At 43.0% G+C, this 25,158-nt stretch overlaps 1 protein-coding gene across 1 annotated transcript in view; it reads left to right on the top strand.

The window, feature by feature from the left end:
- The window catches only part of LOC311044653 (3',5'-cyclic-AMP phosphodiesterase 4B-like), an 81,429-nt gene that overhangs the window by 26,672 nt on the left and 29,599 nt on the right, over positions 1-25,158 (top strand). The window contains exons 3-6 of the mRNA XM_084056362.1: positions 385-582; positions 1,989-2,025; positions 2,131-2,201; positions 4,237-4,283. Of these exons, the coding sequence (XP_083912488.1) occupies positions 385-582; positions 1,989-2,025; positions 2,131-2,201; positions 4,237-4,283 (353 nt within the window). The remainder of the gene's footprint in view (positions 1-384; positions 583-1,988; positions 2,026-2,130; positions 2,202-4,236; positions 4,284-25,158) is intronic.

Genomic DNA, 25,158 nt, shown 5'->3' on the forward strand with positions numbered 1-25,158 from the left:
CAAGCTCACAACGTGTCACACTGCGACACGTTGTGAGCTTGTAGATAGCCTATTTTATTTTTTTAATTAAGGAGCATTTGAAATGGTCAAACTAGCAACATGTTCAATCTTCCAGAAAACCCCAATGATCTCGGATATTTCATAAAAAGCAATGGTTAAAACCTCAATCTGCAATTTCTTCAACTAGCTGGCTGTATATCAAAACATCATAATTTGACATATTGTGCTAATTGGTTATGAAACAGTGCTAGTGTGGGGGGGGGGGGGGGGGCGCCTCCGTTCACGCTGTTTCACAAATCGCATTTTTTTTTTCAGTGGTGAGATTTTATTTAGCTTTAATCCATGTGTCATCATTACTCTCTCATCTCTTCTCTTCTCTCTTAGCTTTGAAATAGAAAATGGCGCGTCGGCGTGCGGCAGCCCTTCAGACCTCCAGGCATCATCTCCGGGTTCGGGCCTGGTTCTGCATCCCAACCTGGCCAGAGACGGCGGGCGGCGAGAGTCCTTCCTCTACCGCTCTGACAGCGACTATGAGCTGTCGCCCAGGTCCATGTCCCGCAACTCCTCCATCGTCAGTGAACTGTGAGTCTGCTGCCTCACAATCTGGGCACCCATTCTGTAAAAAAAAGTAGTTTTTTCTTGGCCTCTGGCGGCCCACCTGCTTTTTCGTGTAGAACAGGAACTCTCGGTTTGGCTACTCCCCCTTTCTTACCCTCCCGGGTACTTTGTGTGTTTATTCCTACTTAATACAACATTACATGTTTAGGGCTGTGGTGCTGACAGAGATTAGTTGCCTCAAGCCTGAGTTATACTTGGGTTGTGCATCACATTTGCGCATCGAAAATAGCCAATCTACAAGGTCATTAAATTATGCATAAATCTTCTCAAACCCCTGTTGTGCTCATATTCAGATGGGCTTTTACTGTAGTTTCAAAGGTGCACATTTTATGTAGAGCAGTGTTTTATCTCTAGCAATAAAAGCAATAAAGCCTGCACACTTAGAACTAATTAATCGACAATAAAAAGGTGTATTAATGGATTTTCAAGTGTGGCGGTTGTACTCTTTTACATTACTCATTCACTCTGGCACCTCACCTTGACGCACTTAAATATCACACTGTCACACTAGCTACATCTTTAAGCTATATCACTGTTTCTCAGTGGTCCGGGACCCACCAGGGGTCAAAATGGAACCTAACTCTTGAGAGTGTACACATGGAACCATGTTTTCTCTTTGGGTCCCCAATCTATACTGTGCAATTCTCAGTGTTAATTTAACTCAGAGAGTGTACAATTGGAACAAAACAAAAAGGACCAGTAAGTGTCCATTTGGACCCCTTGGTGGTCCCCCGGACCCGACCCCCAGACCAGTGAACTATATCAAGTTATAAGCATCAAAGAAACTAATCATTAGAAGTCTTCACGGGTCCGAAAATACTAGACAAAACCAGAGACACGGATCGGGTCCATGTTTTATTATAATCAGCTGGGTCAGGGTCAGTTTCAGATTCTATTACCTCAGGTCTGTTTATTATTATGTGTAATATACCCAAGTGGATCCGAGAAGACCTGTACTCGGGATGACTGTTTCGGAGTGAATAGTGCTGTGTAACACTGTTGATTTCGTCGACTAAAACTATGATGAAAAATGTTCGTTGACTACTTTTTTTCACTGACAAACTAAATAAGAACGGAGGTGAAAACATACAATTATCTCTCATTATAGGCAACAAGCTGCAATATTCCAAATGGAGTAGTTTATCACTGGCATCTGCTGGTAGAACAGCATTTTGCAATTGCAATTATTTTGTCAGATCTATATATTACCAGAATTTAATGGGTCCAATTAGGGTACGGGTCAGTCATTAAAAAAGCTTTTTTGGAACCATTCAGATCTCAGAGCTAATTTTATGGGTCCATTTGGGTTCAGGTCCATAATGTTTGACCCGTGAAGACCCCTACTAATTTACTCTTTCTTGCTATTTCAGACATGGAGAAGACTTGATTGTGACTCCATTTGCGCAGGTAAGAGTCAGACCCCTTTTGTTTCTGCCCTCATTCAACACCATGTCATGATTAACAGTAAATTAATTGTAATGGCTGGTTCAGGTTATTCTGTTGTTTCCTTAGGTCCTGGCAAGTCTCCGCACAGTCAGGAACAACTTCACCACATTGACCAATGTACAGTGCTCGTCAAATAAGTAAGTGATTCCACTGTGGAACCAGAAATGTAAAATGGGTTTAATGCAAATAGAAAATGGGTTTAATGCTCGGGTGGCACAGTGGTAAAGTACCTGCCCATCACTGTGGAGTCTAGGGGTACTCCTACGGACTGGGGCAGTCCGTAGGAGAGTGTTTGGCGGGGTTCAGCGGGGAGTGTTTGGCGGAAGGAGTGGGACGGAGGCACTGCTCGTTAAATTGTCCTTACCAGGATGCGTTGTAAAAAAAAGCTCGAGATTCATGGCAGTTTCCAAGTGATTCTCAACCTCTTTTAATCTAAAGGACCCCAGTTTGTCATTAGGTCACAGACCCCCATTTGATACAGTTTTAATCTCTAGGACCCCAATCTAATCTACACTGTAAAATCATCAGTGTTACAAACCATGTTGCACACTCTTGAGTATTCTTCTTAAGTTCTTAAGTATCAGTCATTTAGCTGGGGGGGGGACTCCCTTGAACCCCTCAAAGACCCCTGGGGGTCCCCGGACCCCCGCGGACGTCATCTCTCTTAATGTGGGATGACCCGACTGACTCTGACTCTGACTCAAAAGTATCCAATTATGCAAACCCTCCCTAAAAGTCTCATTTTCAGAAACCCCTGTCCTTTGCTGCTGGGGTTTGACTGTGTCAACATGAATCACTTGGGGGCGCCAGTGGGCCACAGATGTTTCATACAGCAGCCTCTAGTTGACATGTTCAGAGAAAATAGTTCTCATGCAACTGAGACTTCAGAGAGTTTTAAGCTTCCCATGAGTCCTGTGCTAGTTTTTTTTTTACCACGGCTGGTTGCATTTGCAATGCTAGACTCCTCAGACAGAGGAATTAAAGCAGTATTTGTACAGTACGCAACACCAGTTTAATGAAATATTTTCATGATTTTGGGGAGAAGAATTGAGTGGCATGAGATTAGGGCTGCAACTGTCGATTTATCTTCTTAGCAATCCTTCTATCCATTACTTTTTCGATTAATCAAATACAAAGTATTTAAAAAGATATATAAATCAACAAATTGATTAACCACCTAAGCGTTATTTTATTCCCCCTTCGCACAATGATGTCGTGCAAGAATAGTGAAAATAATCGATCTACAAGTTCACAACACTTTTTCTTTTTTTACTTTTTGAAACTTTTTTCTCCTATAATGGCATGCCAAAATAGGGATTGATTATTAATGGATTATTTTATTAAATGATTGATTATCGAAAATGTTTTCATCGACTAGTTTGATGGCATGGTTCGATGGCGAAATCCACATTAACATTCAACAATGTTGAACGCCACTCGAGGCACGCAAATTTCCTTTGTCACCTGAAACTATGCCCTTTTGCTTGCATAGAATGGAAATTAACAGGAGGTGAATAATTAAATTGCACTAGTGTGATGATGATCATACCCTAACCGTTGAAGTGCACCATAAACCAAGCCCTCCCAACAGTGACATATTCAATATAACCTCACAGAATAAGGTCACTTTGGGCTACAGTAGCGTCAGACATGCACAGGAAAATCCTCAAGTGTTAATTTTTCTCTCGGAATGTAAAGATTGACCCATATGGTCCATTTTGGTCAATTTCTACACTGTTTAACACTGTTACTTGCAAGCTATTTATCCCATTAAGATCGGGAAAGCATCTGTGTCCTTTTAGATTTGAGCTAAGAAGCATTATTTTTTTGGCTATTCAAAAATAGCAGATATACAAGCTCATAGCTCATGAGCTTGTATACAGTATCTGCAATTTTCTTTTATCTAGAAAATTTGTGCAAATCTTTGAATATATATATTTTTTAAAGCGAACATTTTTAACTAAAATCTTTGCTTCCTTGGGTCCCATCAACACAATATTTTGACATGAAAAAGTTTGACCACCACTCACATGGCAACATACGTTTTTCAGAAAACTGTTAGGATTTAGAAGACATTTGTAGAATGGGCCTCAGGTCTTAATGGGTTATTATATGTGTCAAGGTGTTTGGCTTATACAAGAATCTTATTGATCTTTGGCTCTCCGCTCGCAGGAGGTCTCCGGCTGCTCCGCCCCCTGTCAACAAAGTCTGTCTGTCAGGTGAGTCCTGCTACAGTACAATGATGATGCTTATGATGATGTTACACACAAGATCAGTTGAACAATAGTAGTAAGTAAGCGTTGGGAACCATGAGGTCCCAAGCCATGCGGCCCATATAGCCTAACTCCTGTTTACTGTAGCGTGAGGCCACTTGATGTGCAAGTACATCCCCCCACCCCCAGCCATGATGTACAAGTACACCACACCAGTGGTGCAAAAAGTACTCACATGTTTTACTTAAGTAAAAGTATCAATACTGCAATGTAGAAGTACTCTGTTACAAGTAAAATGACAGAATTAAATACCATGTATGTTTTATAACGTAATAATTTATACAGTATCTGCAAAGTAACTATTAACTAAAGTTTTCAAATTATTATTTGGATCCGAGATGTAGTGGAGTAGAAGTAAAAGTTTTGGAAATTGGAAATACTCAAGTAAAGTACAAATACCTCAAAATTGTACTTACTGTAAGTAGAGTACTTAAGTAAATGTACTAGTTTACATTATTTTTACTTACTTTCCATCACTGAGAAAACATGTATAGACTCCAAGGGGACTCAATTGTAAATTAATCTTACATTGAAATGGCAGCTGACAGGCTTTCGGTACCTTTCAGTCACAACATACAGTCCTATAGCCGTTTCCTCCGACCCACCTCTCCGCCTTCCTCTGTTACTGCGTCTCTGTCTCAAACTACTGCTATGACACTTTGACATGTCTTTCCATTAAGTTCACAAGGAGATGTTATGCACATTCCATTTTTGGCGCTGGTGCAGGACACAATACGTTGCACCATCAAAAGAGGAAACAAGCTGCTCCAATACTTGCAAAAACACACAAACAACCTGTCCAAATGTTTGCTTATGTTTCTTGCTTATGTTGGAACTAACCGTTGTGTATTAAATAAAGGTCATTATAACGATTAAACTGTAGATGTTTAACCGTTACAGATAGCTCACCATTCATTATCGCTATTCACACACACACACACACACACACACACACACACACAAATGTACTTCGAGTATATTTTGTACTTTTACTCAAGTAGAGTTTTGAATACATGCTTTTACTTGTAACAGAGTTCTTTTATATTGCAGTACTGCTGCTTTCACTTAAAAAACTGAGTACTTCTCCCACCACTGCCCTTTGGAGATGTACATGTGCAACAACTCTGTAATCAGGTTTTAGGTTGCCTCGCCCTCACCCTAACCCAGCCTCAACCTACTGTAACTGTGCAAGTTTGCAAACGAACGACTGTAACCTTGTGGTTATGGTTTGAGGAAACATACACACAGAGAAAACACACACGCACGCGCATGCTGACGTTATTATCTGTGAGGTGGAAGGAAAAAGAGAGAAAGAGAGAGAGAGACCACAGAGAGTGAGAGAGGGAGTGAGAGACAGACCAGATAAGAGAGACAGACTAGAGAGAAAGAGACAGCCCAGATAGAGAGACAGACAGACAGAGCAGAGAGAGAGTGACAGAGAGAGTGAGAGACACTCAGACAGACAGCCCAGATAGATGAAGAGAGAGACAGACGGACCAGATAGACAGACGGAGAGAGAGACACAGAGACAGACAGACAGACAGACAGACAGACCAGAGAGAGAGAGAGAGAAAGAGAGAGAGAGACTCAAGACAGCCTAGATAGAGAGAGAGACAGACAGACAGACAGACGAGAGAGAGACACATACATACAGACAAGATAGAGAAACAGACAGAGAGACCAGCTCTTTGGGTACAATTTTACACTCTCAGTGTTAATTAACACTCTAGTATTTAGCTTTGTAGATTCAGGGGAGAGCAAGCGGGAGGAGGGGGGGGTGTTGTCAGTGAGATTTTGGTTCCTGTAGCGCAGGTTCCTGCAGGTCCATTGACGTCATGCTGGCCCACATACGGGCGCTCTCCGCTTCCTATCAGCACAGATGGGGCCGCTAGCAGCGTCCCCCGGCAGGAAAAAACACGCCAGACACAACATGACTGCGAGGAGTCCCTCATTGTCCTTCCTCCTCCGCTCCCTCCCTCCCAAAACCTTGACCTTGCCGTCGGCTCCCATCGCTGAAAAAAAAGAAAGATATCACAACGCTGCAAGTCTTGTACGCCACTGGTTCTTCTCAGCCTTTTCTAATGTCAAGGATCCCGCGATTTGATATGCATTGGGTCCACGGACCCCCGTTTGACATGTTTATCTCTGGGACCCAATGCAAGCACGCTGCATGCTTGAAGAAGGTTGTGGTGACCGGAACACCGCGCAGTGGGCGGGTGCTTTGTCTGTTTATCATAACTTTGAGAGTGTACACTCCTCTGAGTCACATACTGCACCTATAATGGTCCATTTGGTTCATAACTATCAATTGTGGTTCATAACTATCAATTATTTAGCTGGGGACCCCGTGCACCCCCTGCATTCACCCCCTTATTCAGGTCTTGCCTCCTTTGATTTAATCCCTCTGAAGGCCTCATTCAGATGATGACTGTACACAGCCCCAATTTATCCCCAAATTCTGGTTGCAGACAGAATTTACACCCAAAAATGCATAGGAAAACGGAGACAAATGCACCAATGACCATAGGGGGTGGTATCAAAAGCAAATAAGAAAGTAATCGGTTTATATCCCTATTTTAGGCATGTCATTATGGGTGGAAATCTCCCCAAAAATTAAAAAACTTTCAAGATAATGAAAATAAGTGCAGCTTGTAAATCGCGTACTTTCACTCTTTAAGCAAATGTAAGCCTGCATAGAAGCGTGTCCACCTGCCACTAAACAACGACACCAGAGCCCATAACAATGAGTCAATGAACGTAGCGTAGGAAGGACGCTCTCAGCCCTCCCGCCGCCTCGTTGTCTTGTTTCTCAATACAATCATTCATTGGCAGGAAAAAGGAGAACAGATTTTTCCTGTTTTTCGCCGTCGCCTCGCCGTTTTTTTTTGGGATGAGGTAATAATATTCCCACTGTTAACGAGCCGCATCATGGTGGGAAGGAGGGTACCTGCGTGTTTCCGCACGGGAGCTCCGTTGTTGACAGCTGCAACGCTGAGCACCTCCATTAAAGGGATTAACGAGGGTGGAAAAAGAGACAAACACACACACACACACACACACACACACACACACACACACACACACACACACACACACACACACACACACACACACACACACACACACACACATGTGCCGATTTTGTGAATGGCACACTTTGCCATTCTTAACCCTTAAGCCTCTTCGTTGCCTGAAAATCATTATGTTTGTTGTGACGTCCGTCCACCCAACGTCCACCCACACAAGGCCATTTTTATATAGGATCAAACAACCATTTCTCTTGTGAGGACCAGGAAAGTTGTCCTAACAGCGTCTTATTTCTCAAATTTTACTGTATTGATTGATTGATTGATTGATTGATTGAATACTTTATTAACAGTTTGCAATTAGCACAGAGATACGATTTACAATGATTGTTAAAAAGGATAACACAAAAAGCCCTAGGGTCTTGTTTCCATTGTGGTCCTGTACATTTACAGTACATTGTGTGTTCTGTACTTGGCCCTCACAAGTATAGTAATAGACACGCACGTGTGTGTGCGCACACACACACACACACACACACACACACACACACACACACACACACACACACACACACACACACACACACACACACACACACACACACACACAGTACAGGGTTCAAGAGAAATGTAGCAAGATCAAGAGAAGTTGACGTTGACTGTGGCAAGGAACCACAGGGACAGTTTGTTGTCAGAAAGAAAAACGGACGTAGAAGAGAGAGAAATGGAATGGCAAGGTCGGTGTTGAACCTAATTAACAAATTGTCCTTCTGTAAATAACAGATTTCCAAGCAATTATCGTTATCAGTTCATTAGGCTTCAGACGTCACTGTCCTTGGACAGTTTGATCATAACCAAACCTTTGTTAGTTGAGGAGTGTTTTGTATGTTTTTTTCCATTAGCCATTGTGAAATCAGCATTAGAATGTTTACTTCTCGCCCTCACCAACCTGGAAAGGCGGGTCTCTGCATGACTGTATGCAGCAGGGGTTCCAAACCCTTTATGGATCAGGGCCCATCTGAAAATCTTACAAGCGTTCGTAGCCCACCCTTGTGTGCATTTTCAGAGCATGTTTATTTTATGATCAATCGATTGATTGTGTTCCGGCGTGGATCAATGGCACTAACATAGTACACCTTAAGTTGATATACCTGTATCACAAGGAAAACTACATTATCCAGGTTTTAAAGAGAAAAAAATAACAGTACTAAAAAAAACTGTATTTATTTATTTATTAATGTTATATTATCCTAGTGTTTTGCCAATTATTTTTTGCCTAGAGAGAAGGAACATGACCACTGCCAGTGTGTGTGTGCGGGGGGGGGAAACATGAAAGAGAAGCAAAGGATAAGCCTAAATCAGATCAGTTTGCAATTGCGTCACTGTAGGCCAGTCTACGTTATTAGCCATATTGTTTGTCACACGTGAGTTTACTTTTAATGCTGCACGCTTCTCCTTGGCCCATTGCACCCAAGTCTCATGAGCCAGTGGAGCAACAAAAGCCACACTCACCCGTGGACGAATTAGATTATGGGCTTTACTCTGAATTATACTTGATAAGTGGTATTTCTCAGGCAAATGGCTCGTTGTGACGTCTTTTGCCATCAGTGATCAGTGGAAAATCTGCGACGGCTATTTGCTGGCATGAGCTGAATGTAGTCACAGATGCTAATAGACTAGGCAGGATTTCAGAAAATGTGCTTATTTAAAGTGCTGAAGGCAAATCGTGTTAATTTATGGCACACATGTTTTTTAGGGGTATTAAGGTGTGCTGAATCCAAATCTGCTGTGTGCCAAGCTCAAAAATGGCCGCTAAGCCCTCAAAATGGACCATTTAAAGATGGCGGCCGCCACTATGCTGGAATATATTACAAAGCATCTTTTTGACTAAACAAGGTAGAAACTTGATTGATTTTCTTTTTTTTTTAGTTTTTCATTTATGAGGAATCCAATTAAAAGTGTGAGGAAACTGCTTAAAACTCATATATTGTGAAAATTGTCATTTATTGGTGAATATTATTCACCAATAAATGTTCCCAATAATGATGTACATAAATGTGTCATTATATAAAGGTAACCAAGTTCATAATACTTGTGAAGAAACTGCTGAAAGAGCATATTGCAAGCCTGTGGTATAAAGTGATGGCCTAACTCAAATATCAGCCACAAACACCTTGCTCAGCGGACCAAAGTAGAGAATGGCTAAATGCTACAGGAAAGAAGAGTGGAGGCTTAGTAGGTATTATCAGAATAGGGTCTGCACTGAGTAGATGGACATTGTCATATAATCTGAGGACACACATAGTTTATCAGACAGCAGCTTTGCTAGGAATGACATCAGGCAATGAAGATGATGAGTACACACACAATGAGTGCACAAAAAAAGAAAAAGACGACTCTGATGAAGGCAGAATAGTTGTGTCATTGAAACAGCATGGTGTGTTTCAAGATGGTGGCGACACATTGAAAAACATGATCAACAAGGATGTAGTCACATCTGAGATTCAGGAATCTCTGCTTAATGCAGAAGAACTTGGACAAGTACAAATGAAAGTCTTTGTCGAGAAACGTCTGTGTGAGCCTCCAGATAGTGACCAGCACCTGGCTCTGAAACCACCTATTCGAAAGAATAAGGCCAAGACATTTGCCTCTTTATATGAAGTTGTGCAACTTTCCAAGGGAAAGCAAAACACTATCAAAGTGGATCTTCTTCTTCTTGCGTATGTCATCAGATCCTCAGCTCCGTTGCAGCAAGCCAGTCCAGCAACATTGTAGACACGGTCTTGTCCACAATGAGCTTGAGGCGCCAGTCCTTCAGGTACGAGGACAGGATGCTCATGTCCTCCGAGAGGCCCTCCTCCACTGCCTGCCAGGATGGTTTGCTGGTTAGGATTGCCAGGTCATCTGCATAACCGTACTTCCTTGATGTTGTTGGGGGTAGGTCATGGATGTAGATGTTAAACAGCGTGGGTGCCAGCACCGAACCCTGTGGGACACCGTTCTTGAGCTTTCTCACCCTGCTGCTCTGGCCGTTGCTGGTCAGTAGCCGGAAGCTGCGGTTGCTCAGCGTCTCCATTATAAAGCTCACCATGTGCTTATCTGGGATGGTTTCCAGAAGCTTCATGTGTAGCCCACGTAGCCAGACCGTGTCGTAGGCAGCTGTGAGGTCCAGAAAGACGGCACCGGCCTTCTCTCCTGCCTGGAAGCTGTCCTCTATGTCTTGGCACAGGAGGGTTACCTGGTCTGTTGTTGACCTGCCACTTCGGAACCCTGCTTGTTCTTTGGGTAGCTGGGGGTCGATCACTGGGGTGATGCGGGCCAGAATGAGGCGTTCCAGGAGCTTGAATGGGATGCTCAACAGTGAGATGGGCCGGTATCCCTTGGGGTCATCGCTGGGCTTGTTAGGCTTCAGCAGGGCGATCACCTTAGCACGACGCCAGATCTTCGGCAGCTTTGAGTGGTGAAGACATGCGGAGAGGAAGGAGCTTCTTGCCTTGATGTTTAATATATTCCGCATGGATACCATCTATGCCTGGCGCCTTACCGGTCTTCATGCATTGGATGGCCTGCTCGATTTCCTGAGCCGTGAAGTCGGTGGATAGGTTTAAGTCGCATCCTGGGTTCCTGAGCAGCTCATGGACTCTTGCTGATGTTTTTCTGGTGAAGTCCTTATCTGCATTAGGGAACCGGCCATTACTCAGCAGAAGCGACGCAATGGAGTTTGCTGTGATGGGACATTGTGCTGGGGTTGTTGACCTTTCAGTCAGCTTGTTCAGGGTCTGCCACGCCCGGCGGCTGGAGTGTGTGAAGTCGATTGACTCCACAGTCTCAGTCCATCTTTGCCTGCGATTCTCGTCCAGCCTGCTGAAGAGCTCATCTGCTGCTTTGTCCCTGTCCTCGATGTTTTGAGCTTCTGCGTGGGCGCGAAGTAGATGTTCACATTCGTCGTCCCAGCAGGGGACATAGGCTTTGCGGATGCTGCGCGGGATGTTCTTCTTGGCAGCATTCAGAAGCATCTTACGGTATGACTCGTAGGCATCGTTCAGGTTGTTGGGGCACGGGGCTGGCAGACCAGCGGCTGCCCTGTTCACTTCTTTAGAGAAACCTTCCCAGATCAAAGTGGATAGGAACATTCTACAAAGGCTCATTACTGCTTACAGAGCAGGGCGCCAGGTAAACCTTGAAAACATCCTTACGCATGAACTCATGACCATCCCACTACCTTTGGCCACAACTAATGGTAGTCTACATTCCACAAACAAATCTGTGCTAGTAAACATACTGACAGAACAAGTCCATCCCCTGCAAAAGTTACACTTGATGATTCCAGCTGACTGCTCATTGATGGCCAAGCACTCGTGATGGCACTAGGAAAGCAACCTGGAACATTTGGTGAATATGCCAACATGTTTGCTGGAGCTGTGTTTAGAATGGGAGAAAACTGCCAGAGAATTGATGTAGTCTTTGACAGGTATCAAGAGGAAACGATCAAAGCAGGCACAAGGATTAAACGCAAGCAGCGCCACCGACCAATACGTTGTAAAATAGAGAACAAGTCAGTTCCTCTTCCACCAGACTGGTCTAGCTTCATGGCACTTGAGGAAAATAAAGCAGACCTTGCTCAATTGCTTTCAAACCATCTGATTAAACACAGCCCTAATAATCTAAGTTGTATCAGGGGGGTTTGCCGAAGGATTTGTCATCCGATCCAGATCTTGAAGTCTCTTCTCTAAGTGCTGACCATGAGGAAGCTGACACACAACTGATTTTGCATTGCATCCATGCTCAAATGGAAACACTAGTTGTGTCAGCACGTGATACAGATGTGCTTCTTCTACTTCTGGCACACTATGTCAGAATGCAATGTAAGCGTCTCTACATGAAAGCTGGGACATCAAAGGCGCCGAAGTATCTTCCAGTACATGAACTTTGCATGTTGCTTTCTGCTGATCAAGTTGACACACTACTTGCCTTCCATGCTGTCACTGGATGTGACAATCTCAGATGCAGCAGTTTCACATCATGAGTTCCCACTATCAAGCTCTTGTCTGGAACCAAGCTCACTTGCCACATCCTGGTCTTCCTCCAGTGACCGAAATGGGATGGATGCACCTGAATGGTCAGTTGGTGCCACGGCTGCTTTCCCTGCACCTATGCCAAAAGCATGCAGGGAGATCACGTCATGCAGTTGCACAAAGGGATGTCTGAGCCAACGCTGCGGCTGCAGGAAAGTACGCATGGAGTGCATTGAAGTGTGCAATTGCAAGAAACCTGCCCCCCCCCCCAAAAAAAAAACATTATTCATTACCAAAGAGGCCAATTTTCACAATATAAATTATATAAAAGTGGTTCCTTCACAATTTATCTTAAATCAGAATATTGCATTGTATTCCCTATATATGTAAACATAAAAAAGGACATTTCAGTCTATTTTCTACCTTGTTTAATCAAACATATAGCGTTTTATTATGTTTCAGCATAGTGGTGGCCGCCATCTTTAAATGGTCCATTTTGAGGGCTTAGTGGCCATTTTTGGGCTTGGCACACAGCAGATTTGGATTCAGCACACCTTAATACCCCTAGAAAACATGTGTGCCATAAATTAACACGATTTGCCTTCAGGGTTAAGATTTTTGGAAAACTGACCTAGTCTATAAAGAGGAAGGTTGGGGCAGGAATGGGGCATGTTGGACTTAATCTACTTAGAAGGCGATAGCTATGTTTCACTACAGTCCTTTTGACCGGCGCACTGAACCATTAATGTATACGTAGCGGTCCCTAATGCAGTGGTTCTGAAACGTTTTGATTTCAAGGACCCCCAGTTTGGAATGCATTTAGGCCACGGACCCCCATAACGTTGAGAGTGTGCTATTCACATCTGTCTTGCTTCTGAATCCATTGGTCCCCCATCGGAGAGTTCCCATCGGCATGTTTCTTCATGCTTATCTGTCTTTGTTGCACGTGCATGCCTAATTCTTCACAATGCACATCTGTTTGTGCAGCCCTGCGGGCCCATTCCCACGAAAGCCGGTGTAGAGGTGGAAAGCAACCAAGTACAGTTGCTCAAGTACTTAAGTACAATTTTGAGGTACTATTACTTTACTTGACTATTTTCATTTTTCAATACTTTATAGTTCTACTCCACTACATCTCAGAGACAAATATTTTTACTCCACTACCATTACCAAAAGCCTGAGTAGACCCAATTATTTTTAAAGTGAAATATCCCTTTAAGTAAAAAAACAAACATTTGAGCACTTCTTCCACCACAGAGTCGGTGTGCAACTCGAAACCACATGACTCGACTAAACAGAATCTGAGCTGACTGCGCTCGACGACTACATTCTAACGTACACATTCTGAGAACCATGGGGACACACGTGAGTGTGTGCGTAAATGCTCGGGGTGTGGGCCCCTCTCTTCAGTAAGCATTGCTCATCCACCTTTTGTCTCATTTTCGTCAACGCGTCATCCAGAGCTACTGTAAATGAACCGTAATGTGAAACAGGTTTGTTCTGACATGGTAATGAGGCGGGGTGGAGTCTGTGTGCTGATTATTATGCACTTCTGTGGTACTTCTTGATGAGCAATTGTATTTAGGGAAAAAGCCACAGGATGTGTTGCTGAAGTGTGGCTTGTTGTTTACGCGCGCGTCACACGGTGGTTTTAGCATCGTCCTCTTTTATGAAATGTCCTTTTGCACACGTCTGTGTATACACACCTTTGTGATTAGTGTGCATGTGTGTGTGTGTGTGTGTGTGTGTGTGTGCTTGTATTACTGGAGGGCCAAATCTCCCCACAAGTATAGTTGAAATTGAGAAATGGACATTTTGAGGACAGTTTTCCCGGTCCTCGAAAGATAAATGGGTTCTTATGGTTAAAACGGGTTATTGGAATTATGCTTACAATTAGAAAAAAGATTCAGGCTAGCGTTAAAATGGCAGTCACAAAATTGTCCTAAAATGTTGATGTTGTGTTGTGTGTGTGTGTGTGTGTGTGTGTGTGTGTGTGTGTGTGTGTGTGTGTGTGTGTGTGTGTGTGTGTGTGTGTGTGTGTGTGTGTGTGTGTGTGTGTGTGTGTGTGTGTGTGTGTGTGTGTGTGTGCGCGCACACAGTGTAATATGGCACCCACTTGCAAGGCCTCAAGGGCATAATGGCAGAGGGAGGAAAGCAGTGTTGTTTTTACCTGCATTAAGGAGGTTATGTTTTAGCCCCCCATCTGTTTGTTTCCTGGTCTGACTGTGACAAACATCCTGGATGAATGGCTGGACTGCCTGGAACATTCCATGCTCCCACAAGGAAGAAACAAAGAAAAAGTATAGATTTGTATTGATTTTCCGACAAATGTAAACCTCACCAAGCAAGTGTATGTGTGGTCAAGTGGAGAGGTATGTGTGCGTTAGATAAGAACCTGTTCAGCCCTTTCTTTCTCCAGAAATGAGTCAGATATTTCTGGTTGACTGTGTGTTGACATTGGCCATGCTATTCCAGTGAAAGGAATACAGATACAGAATTGACATTATTTCACACCATGCTCCTGATAATTCACACTTACATCATGGTGTTACGCTGTGTGACTATTTGTAACCTCATCCTGTATCAAGTATCAACCCATGTCATAAGGGGCAAACACTGACTGGTAATTGGCAAATGTACAAGCTCACAATGCAGTGCGTTGTAGCTTGGCTACTTTCGGTGAAGAGATTTGGCGTAGAGCAGGGGTCTTCAACCTTTTCAGGCCAAGGACCCCCTAGCTGAGAGAGAGATGAAGCAGGGCCACCTCTATATCGTATAAAATTGTGTTTCAGATTCAACATTTTTTGTTTACGTGATCTGCTCTTTTTTCCCTCTACACCTATGCCTCTTTGCCAAAAATAGCCGATCTACAAGCTCTGTGAGCTTGTACAGTAGATCTGCTATTTTTGGCCAAAGTTCTCCTCAGAAAAGGGATACTAGAGTTCAAGTGGTTAAGGTAAAATAAAAAATCCCATCACACAAAGATTTGGCGGACCCCCTGTAGTAACTCTGAGGACCCCCTAGGGGTCCCGGACCCCCTGTTGAAGACCCCTGGCGTAGAGGAACAATGTAAGGGGCCTTGTAGCTGGGGGACTCCGGTCAACTAAGTATAATAGGATTTAAGTGGTTAAACTTCATGTCACGACGCAATGCGTCGTGAGCTTATAAATGAGCTATTTTTGAATGTTTTTGAAGTTTTGGGAAATAATATAATGACATGCCAAAATGAGGCATACTGTAGATTATAATTAAATTATCTTAATATGATAAATTAACAATATTTTATTATCGATTGGTTTGATTAACTGTTGCACTTCTATTTTAGAGAGACCATGACCTTTCCTAGTAACACCATTTAAACTTTCAAAAAAGCAAATAGATTTTTCCACCTTGGCAGATGTCTGCACTCTTCTGAGTGCATTCTTAATTTTGTGTAATCTCTCAAGAACAGATTCCGACCTGCGGTGGAATCTGTCGGAGCGGTTCGTCCTAACCAGTGCGCATTGGCTAAAAGTGGGCGTGCCTTCAGATCAGGAAGTGGGCCGCGCTTTACCCAATCAAATGTAGTGGGCGGGATTCACGTGTCCATCCACCATGATCCACCCTCCCCCCCTCGAAACTAGCCGAAACTAATTTAACAATAGCGTCCTCGGAGCGGACAAAACCACGGAAAGATATTCACATTTTAAATTACTCTTTCATCATAGAAACAAGTGGGCTTATAACCAAAACCATCCATGTTCTCTGGGAGAAGTGGTGTTAGTGTTCCGTGTAGAAATATTGTTAGTGGGAGTGAAAACATGGTCGCACCAACCGGAAGTGATGCGCTATAGGCAGACATGAAACCGGTGTTTCCCTGCGCTCTAGTCTAACATTATACTCCTGCCAGACTCCACAGAATATCAGAAAAGCAGAGGTCGCTGTTTTTCATTTTCTGTGGGGTCTGGCTACGCGAGACTAAATTTTGTGTAGTAAGTTGCTACGCTAACTTTATTTCCTTTTTGCGCAAATCTCTAAAAGTGTTTTGCTGCTAAGTAAATATGTGTGTTGTTCCAGCTACTCTTTTACTTCTAACTTGAATCATTCATTTGACAAGTGTTTCTCCCCCAGTAAATTAGACCCTAGGTCATAGAGAGGCTATGACCCTAGGTCTAATTCACTGTAATTGAGGAGAAATGGCACTTGTGCTTGAGTAAAACCTCTGGCATCAGCTTAGGTCGGACGGGGAGGGAAGATTTTTTTTTTATATGAGTACTCCTAAGGATGTCTATGTCTGACGGTTGGTCGGTCGATCTATCCGTCTGACATTTGGTCCACCATTTTTCAAACACCACCGGCTGGATTACCATGGAATTTGCTGTGCATCTTCATGGTCCCCGGAGGAGGAACCCTACTGATATTCGTGAACCCTTGGCCTTTGCTCCAGCGCCACCCTTAGGTTAAAACATTTACATCATGCCAACGTTGAACACATGCCAAAAATTGGTGTATGCTCTTCTCAACGCAAACTCAAATCCCCCATCAGGTCCCAGCTCGTGTACGGAAATGTTTTTCAGCATAGACATGCAAGGAGCATAGATCTGACAAGCATCTAAACATATGCAGCAGACACTTATTTGCTTATATAACCCAAAGTCTAATATCTAACATAACCCTATGTTTCCCTAACATAAATGGGTAGTTGCAATTACGGGGTTAACAGTTGACATAACAGGTTAGATGCTTAATCAGTCACCCATTTAAACAAAAGCCATTTGGATCTTGGCGATGGCAGATCTGGCTCTATTAAGATACGAGAGGAGTTTCATTTTGCAAAACAGAAGCATAGGCACATGTCTTCAGAACGCACTGCAGCAGGGACGGAGTCATATCCTCGGTACTGGGTGAAATTAATATTTAAGACGAATGTTTTGGTACCCGGTAATCCCTCTGGCAAGTAGCAAACACTAGCAGAAGGGCAGGTTGTGCCAAGATACACATGGGCCATGGTGCATTATCAGGCTTCAATGCTTGAATCAGGAGGGGGGACTCTACTGTACAAGCCACGCCAGGTAAAGTGTAGAATAAACATTATTCTGCCCTGTGAGGTTCCGCACAATATTGAGATAATATTATTACATTATTAGCAGGGTGCTATTGCAGTGTTTCCCAAACAGTGGGTCGGGACCCTGTTTGGGTCCCGGACTAATTTTCATGGGTCGCAAGTAAATATCCTCTTTTTTTCGTGTACTACATTTAAAATGTATGTGTGTGTCTCTCTCTCTCTCGCTCGCTCGCTCGCTCGCTCGCTCGCTCGCGCGCTACAGTATGTATATATATAAAAAAATATTTAAGAAGTTGTGAAAATGGCAGATCTACACTAGTTTAGGTCCCAGTCTCTTTTGGATCTTGAGCTATAACGTTTGGGAACCATTTGGATGTTCTGATGCAGCCAGGGAGCCGTGGATATGCACGGCCCCAACTGGGGACTGAACAACAGGAGCCAGTCATCGCTTCTAAAATGGTGTTTGGCAAGTAGGCTAAGCCTACGGGAGATAACGCACGTTTAGTCAAATAGGACAATTTTATGTTTCACGTTTTTGTATAGGGTTATTTTATTAAATGATCTATATCGATTCGTTTTTTACAATTGATTATAGTTCAATTAACTGTCGCACCCCTAACATAAACAAAGAACGGATCTGGATTAAAGTGGTAGTATAGTGGAGAACTGGAGGATTCAACAGGTTCGATATCTCTCCTTCCCTCCCTCATTCATTCTTAACTGCTCCAGCAGTCCCTTCCAGTCCTGGCCTCTGTGTAGTAACTCAGCTCTCAGCTCCCTCTGCATCACCGTCGTCCCGGTCTCCCGGATGTCTGTGTCGGGTTTTCCAGCCTCCCGTCCAGAGGAGAGGATCCTGAGGGCTGGAAGCGTGCAGCCTGGTTAAGTATTTGAATTATGTTATTGACGTCAGCACAGCCATAAACCTGACTGCTGGCCCATCCCTCCCGCTGCCCTGTGCCAGCACGGCTCCATGGTGCATTGTGAAGGCCTGTCAAACAGGCCTCAGCTCTGTGTGTGTGTGTGTGTGTGTGTGTGTGTGTGTGTGTGTGTGTGTGTGTGTGTGTGTGTGTGTGTGTGTGTGTGTGTGTGTGTGTGTGTGTGTGTGTGTGTGTGTGTGTGTGTGTGTGTGTGTGTGTGTGTGTGTGTGTGTGTGTGTGTGTGTGTGTGTGTGTGTGTGTGTGTGTGTGTGTGTGTGTGTGTGTGCGTGTGTGTGTGTTTGTAAGGGCAAAATGTCCCCACAAGTATAGTAGTAGAATGTGGGGGGATTGTGTGACCATTTTCCTGGTCCTCACAAGAGAAATTGATGTTTCATGGTTGAAGCACATTTTTTTGAGTTACAATGTGGAAAAGATTCAGGCTGGGGTCACGGTTAGAATTGGGTATTCAGAGGTTAGGTTTAGGGTTCAGAAGTTGGAGTTATATGCCTGTGTGCGCCGGTGTGACACAACGAAAATAGCCGATGTACAAGCTCACAACATGTTGCTTTGCGCATCATTTTGTGCTTGTAGATTGGCTATTTTTTACTTTAGGGTTATGGCTAAAAATGGCAAAATAAATAAATTAATACAATAAAATGTCAATGTCCTCACAAGTATAGTAATACAAAAGCGTGTGTGTGTTTGTGTGTGTGCGCACATGCACATGCATTCATGTGTTTTCGGTGGAACGGCTGTTGTTTTTGATAGATGAAGAGATTAAGCCGCACTTGTAAACCATGAAGAGACCCAATCAACAACAGTGCAGGTTGTTTAGGTTCGTGGGGAATGAATACAAAGCAGTGACATTGTGGTGTGGGAGTATAGTGGGACCAGAAGGTCCCAACAACTCACCACATGGTCCCCAAGAGCCAGCGTCCTCGCACTCCATATGCCACTACTGGCAACACCACCACAACAACAACAACTAGGGCTGGGCAATTAACCCACAATAATATTATCCAAACCGATATTTAGAACCATTTATCGACTTTAACCCATTAAAGGATGACTTCACCCATTTTCAACCTATCTTCATCATAATAGATTCTCATTAATGCTCCAGATAAAATTGTGTCATTTTTTTCTACTCATTCTGTCTCTCATAGAAGGGCTGTGGACACTTCAGAAACCCGTCTACCAGTGACATTTTTTGTTTTTATTAACTCAAGAACAATGGCTTCCATTATAGCATGCTAACTTTCCAGGAATAGAAAGCCTGTAGTTTCTATTAGCTTGGATTCCCCATCGATGATGTCACTGGTAGACTGGTTTCTGAACTGTCCTCAGCCTTCCTCTGAGACACGGAGTGAGTAGACAAAAATGGTGCCATATTATCATGGGCATTAGTGAGGACCAATTATATGAAGACAGGTTGAAAATGGGTGAAGTCGTCCTTTAAGACCTGAGGCCGATTCTACTTCTTCTCACGCTTCAATATTTTTTCTAAAATGTACATTCGTGCAAGCTCGGAGCTTGCACGGCTATTGGCTATTTTTTAATAGCCAATGCAAGAATCAAAAATGACACGGATGCTTTCCCGGTTTGAATGGTTTAATGTTGCTCATGTGGGTTACTTGAATAATTGAGAAACTGTTTTTTTGAGGGGGGGGGGGGGTATAATTTAAAATAAATTTGAACATATTTTTTATAATCGACTAAATCGATTAGTCTGATTAAGTACCATGACCCTGTATTATACTTCATTGTACAATGGCAGTGTACAATAAATATTGAAAATAGCACATCTACAAGCTGACAACGTGTCGTGAGCTTGTAGATCTGCTATTTTCACTATAAAAATACATCGTTTATTAATCATAATCGAGGCAAAAGTGTGAAATCATCGTGATATTGATTTGAAGCAACATAAAACCTGAGCCACTTACATACAGGGATTATTTATTGTTAATGAGCTGTCAAACATACGGCTCATAATTTTCAGACTTGTTTATGTGCCGGGCGAGGAATGCGCGGCAAAAAAATAATAATGCTAATCTGCTTTTTGTTTCTGCGACAGTGAGGAAAATTGATTAGTGTTCTGATAGCAGGCTTTGTTTTTCTTGGGTGACATTTGGCTACAGGCCTATCGGTGGGAAGATCTGAGGTGTTTACAGTGGTTGAGTCTATAGCATGCAGAGGTGGGAGGTACAGTTACTCAAGTACTGAACTTGAGTAACCTACTTTTACTTGGCTTGAGTGTTTCCGTATACTTTCTACTTCTACTCCACTACATTTCAGAGGCAAATATTGTACTTTTCACTCCACTTCAAATACTGTATGCGTCAACTTTAGTTACTACTGTAGTTACTTTGCAGATTTTGATTATTATCGCAAAACTTACATTAACCACTTAATACCTATTTCATACTTTGGCTGTTAGAGAATAGCCGATCCACAAGCTCACAAGGTGTCACGATGCGACGTGTTGTGAGCTTGTAGATCTAGATCAGCTAGTTTCGGGGGAAAAAAACATTGTGGTATTGTTACTTTTACTCAAGTAAAAAGTACTTCTTCCATCACTGCTGTTCAGCTGCAGACACCTGGCTGCCCTCATGTCTCCTTATCTCCCTGAGTCATCAGACAAACAGACATTCATGTCCTCTCTCTGTTTCATGCTTTGTTTCACATTAGCTCTGTCTTCTCTTTGTTTCTTGGTCTCATCCCCCCCCCCCCCCCCCCTCTCTCTATATGTCCTGCTCTCTGTTTGTCTCTCTCTCCTTCGGTTCTCACTCCATTCTTTTTGTTTCCTCTCTCTGTTTCTTTTGTGTCTTTCTGTATCACTCAGCAGCCAAGGCAGCTGACGTACGTGTGCATGTTTTGTGTGTGTGTGTGTGTGTGTGTGTGTGTGCGCTCGTGTGTGTTTTCAGGGTGAGAACTATAGCGTGATTCATTGTTTTCCCCTCAAATTCCCCACAACCCTCCCGGATTCATACGTAGTGTTGCAGACTGCAGACAAATTGTAAACACCACCAAGCAGATGTGTGGTCAAGTGTAGAGGTGTGTGTGTGTGTGTGTGTGTGTGTGTGTGTGTGTGTGTGTGTGTGTGTGTGTGTGTGTGTGTGTGTGTGCGTGTGCGTGTGCGTGTGCGTGTGTGTGTGTGTGTTTAGATAAGACAAACCTGTTCAATTCTTTCTTCCTCCAGAAATGAGTCAGATATTTTCTGGTTGACTGCGTGTTGACATTACATTGAGCATGTTCTTTCCCGTCAAAGGAATACAGATTAAATTGACTAATTATGTTAGTCACACCTACATCATGGTGTTAGGCTGTGTGACGTTCAGCGTATGGCTATTTGGATCCTCATCCTGTAACAACACGTCATAATAGGCAAACATTGACAAAATTGGCAAATGTATAAGCTCACAAGCTCTGCAAGCCCACAATGCAGTGCGGTGTGAGCTTGTAGATTGGCTACTTTTGGTGCAGAGAATTGGTGTAGAGGAAAAACGTAGGGGGCCTGGTATGGACCCCTGGGGGACTCCGGTCAACCAAGTATAATATGGAAGCTTTAACCACTTAAACCCTAAGATACTGAGATGCTCATAACATGATGTACAGATCTAGCTCTGTGGTGCTTGGTGTCATGTACTGTGTGAGGCTGACCTCATCTGCAAGACCTGAGCTTCAGGCAGGTCTGTCTGGCGGAGGGAAACTGCTTTAGGAAGAGGGTTGGAGCGGGTGAAAGCAGAGAAAGGGGTAGTGTGTGTGTGTGTGTGTGTGTGTGTGTGTGTGTGTGTGTGTGTGTGGGGAGGGGGGGGTGCTCATGGGTGATTGGTGTACTTGATGATTCTCACAGAGGCTGGTTTGTGGTGTTAGAGGAGAGAGGAAGAAGGGATGCAGGCTCGGCCTGTCCACACACACACACACACACACACACACACACACACATGCGCGTTTGTATTACTACTAGAGTTCGACACCTACGTGCCACTGCCGATGTGACAGATATGTGCTGTAAGCTTGTATGTCTAGAAAATAGACACTTCACAGATTATAGAGAACTTTGAATTTTAAAAATCGATTGAGAATTGACCAAGCTGGATTATCTGGATTATAATGCCGAGTGCTGTTGGCTGCACACACAACACGTGCCACTTGAGCAGTTCTAGCCAATGATGACAAAACAAAAAACATCCACCATCCACCCAAACATCATGGTTGTGGAAAAGCCGCAAATGTAATAGACGCTCACGACGTATCGCGCGCCGCATCGTGTTGCAAGCTTGTACAGTAGATCGGATAGATTTTCCGGTGCGTAACACCGGCGCACAACTATGTATAAATCAGGCGTAACTCTATACCCCAACCCCTAAACTTAAACTCTAAACCCCAACCCCTAAACCTAAACTCTAAATGCCTGTTCTTTTCCTAACCGAAAGCCTACTGTAACTCCCCAAATATATTTTTTAACCATAAAACAACCATTTCTTTAGTATAGTAATACAAGTACACACACACACACACACACACACACACACACACACACACACACACACACACACACACACACACACACACACTGAGAGCCTGTTGTCCTCTTTGCAGTCTCCAGCATATGGCCAAAGCATTAGTAGTGAGTAGAGGACCAGAAAAAAATAAATCCTCAGACGAAAAAAAAACGAAAAAAAAAAAAACGGGCCTGTTGTCTGGAAAAGTTCAGTGTGCGTTTGTGTGTCCTGGAGTGGGACTTTTCACACTGTGACAGAGCATCACGCCACCTTTGACTGATGACATTGTGAAATGTCTGCTGACCCATTTAGCACTGCATTTATGACCAACTAGAGGTGATGATGGATTTAACGGTTGCGTGTGTGTCTGTGTGTGTGTGTGTGTGTGTGTGTGTGTGTGTGTGTGTGTGTGTGTGTGTGTGTGTGTGTGTGTGTGTGTGTGTGTGTGTATGTGTGTCATATCGGGACTCTACTATCCTGTTATGTTTAACTAAAGCTGTTACAGTTTAGTCTTTTGTTTTTCTTTGACACAAACAAATAGTTTCCACTTCGGTGGCATCATGTTGGCATCAGAAACGGTTTATTTTAGGCCTCTCCATGTTAAACAAGCACTCCTTGTTACTGTAGACAATTCCTGGCCTTGCCTTACCTTTTTAGTCACGAAGTGATGCGCTATGAGCTTGTATATCTGTTATTTTTGAATAGCCAAAGTATAAAATAATGCTTTTTAGCGCAACTCTAAAATGACACGCTTTCCCGGTTTTAATTGGTTAAAGAAACACTATTACATTATTGATGCTTGTCCCCAACAGGAAATTCTTGTGCTATGGACTATAAAACATATAATAGCCCAAAAAAAACAACTTCAAAAGAACACAACATGACTGTAACATCTGTGTCAAACAATTCTATTCATGTGTTAGGACAGTGGTTCTCAACTTGCCCCCTAAAATAATCATATTTGAACTGGGAACCCCCCCACCCTCACAGGCAGAGTTAAGGCATTACATTTAGTTTGACTCGGTTCCACAGATTAATATTGCGAAAATAGCCGATCTACAAGCTCAAAACGCCTCGCAAATTTTTGCTTCTTTCTTATGGTATTTGACAATTTGCCCAATGTTTGACAAGTTTTGTTCATTACTTTTGATGCAGTAATGGTCTTTTCTTTCCTTTTCTTTTTAGGTATTAAAAAGGTCTTAAAAGTCCTTAAATTGTCACTTTACTGTCATCTGGGGACACCCCCCCCAAAAAAAAAATCATGTGGGGACCCACCTGGGGGTCTCACCCACAGGTTGAGAACCACTGTGTTAGGACACAGCTGTGCCCTAGAGCTCAGCTAGTCTAATGTATATACATTTTAAACACATAACAAAAACATACATTAAACATTCCAGGACCTGCAAATCAATCATTAAAAACTAGATATAGTCAACACAAATGGCAAACCTAGATTCGAGAATAACATTAACCACTTGAACCCTAGCGTCCCTCTTGTGGGGGGGCGAAGCTTCGCCCAAAATAGCCGATCTGCAAGCTCGCAAAGCTTTACGAAGCGTTGTGAGCTTGTAGATCAGCTATGTTCAGTGTTGGTGTAGAGGGGGGAATGGAGGTAGCCTAGTGAGAAGTAGTAAAGTAGAAGTATAAAGTATCGAAAGATGTATAGAAAAAAGTATTAAATGTGCCTCTAAAATGAACTCAAGTACAGTACTCGAGTATATACTTAGTTACTTTCCACCTGTATAAACATCATGGGGTTAGGATGTACCACAGTCATTTGGCTGGCCATGTTCACAATTTAGTTCATCGCATTTTTATGACACACTGTTAAAGAGTAAAACCATGCTACAAAGCAGCATGTTAAAACACTCTCTACAAATGAGCAATAAAATAAGACCAATAATATCTCTCTCTCTCTACTCTAAATTGTCTCTGTTTCCTCATAAAATGAAGGCACTTGCAATCCCTTCTTATAAACAGCTTCTGTGTTTGGATCCCAAGTCACTTTTAAGATCAACATTCTCAAGTTTTTGTACTGTTCCACAATTTCAGTGTAATCCAGTGGAAGCCACTGGTGTGCCTTTGACTTTGAGCGAGCACTATAGTCAACTAAAATGTCCTTTATAGTATTCAAGTCAAGAAAATAAATACAAATAATCATTTTTTGGGGGTTGATTTTTATTCTTTAAAATAGTTGTTTTTTATTAAATAGTGACACGTTGTGAGCTTGTAGTTCTGTAGGTGTAGTTTTTGCAGTTATGGATCTGACCTCGGTAACATCACTGGATTAATGCATTTCAGAGACACGGAG

The sequence above is a fragment of the Gymnoscopelus microlampas genome, assembly GCF_963454915.1.
Source record: "Gymnoscopelus microlampas genome assembly, chromosome: 5".
NCBI classification, from domain to species: domain Eukaryota; kingdom Metazoa; phylum Chordata; class Actinopteri; order Myctophiformes; family Myctophidae; genus Gymnoscopelus; species Gymnoscopelus microlampas.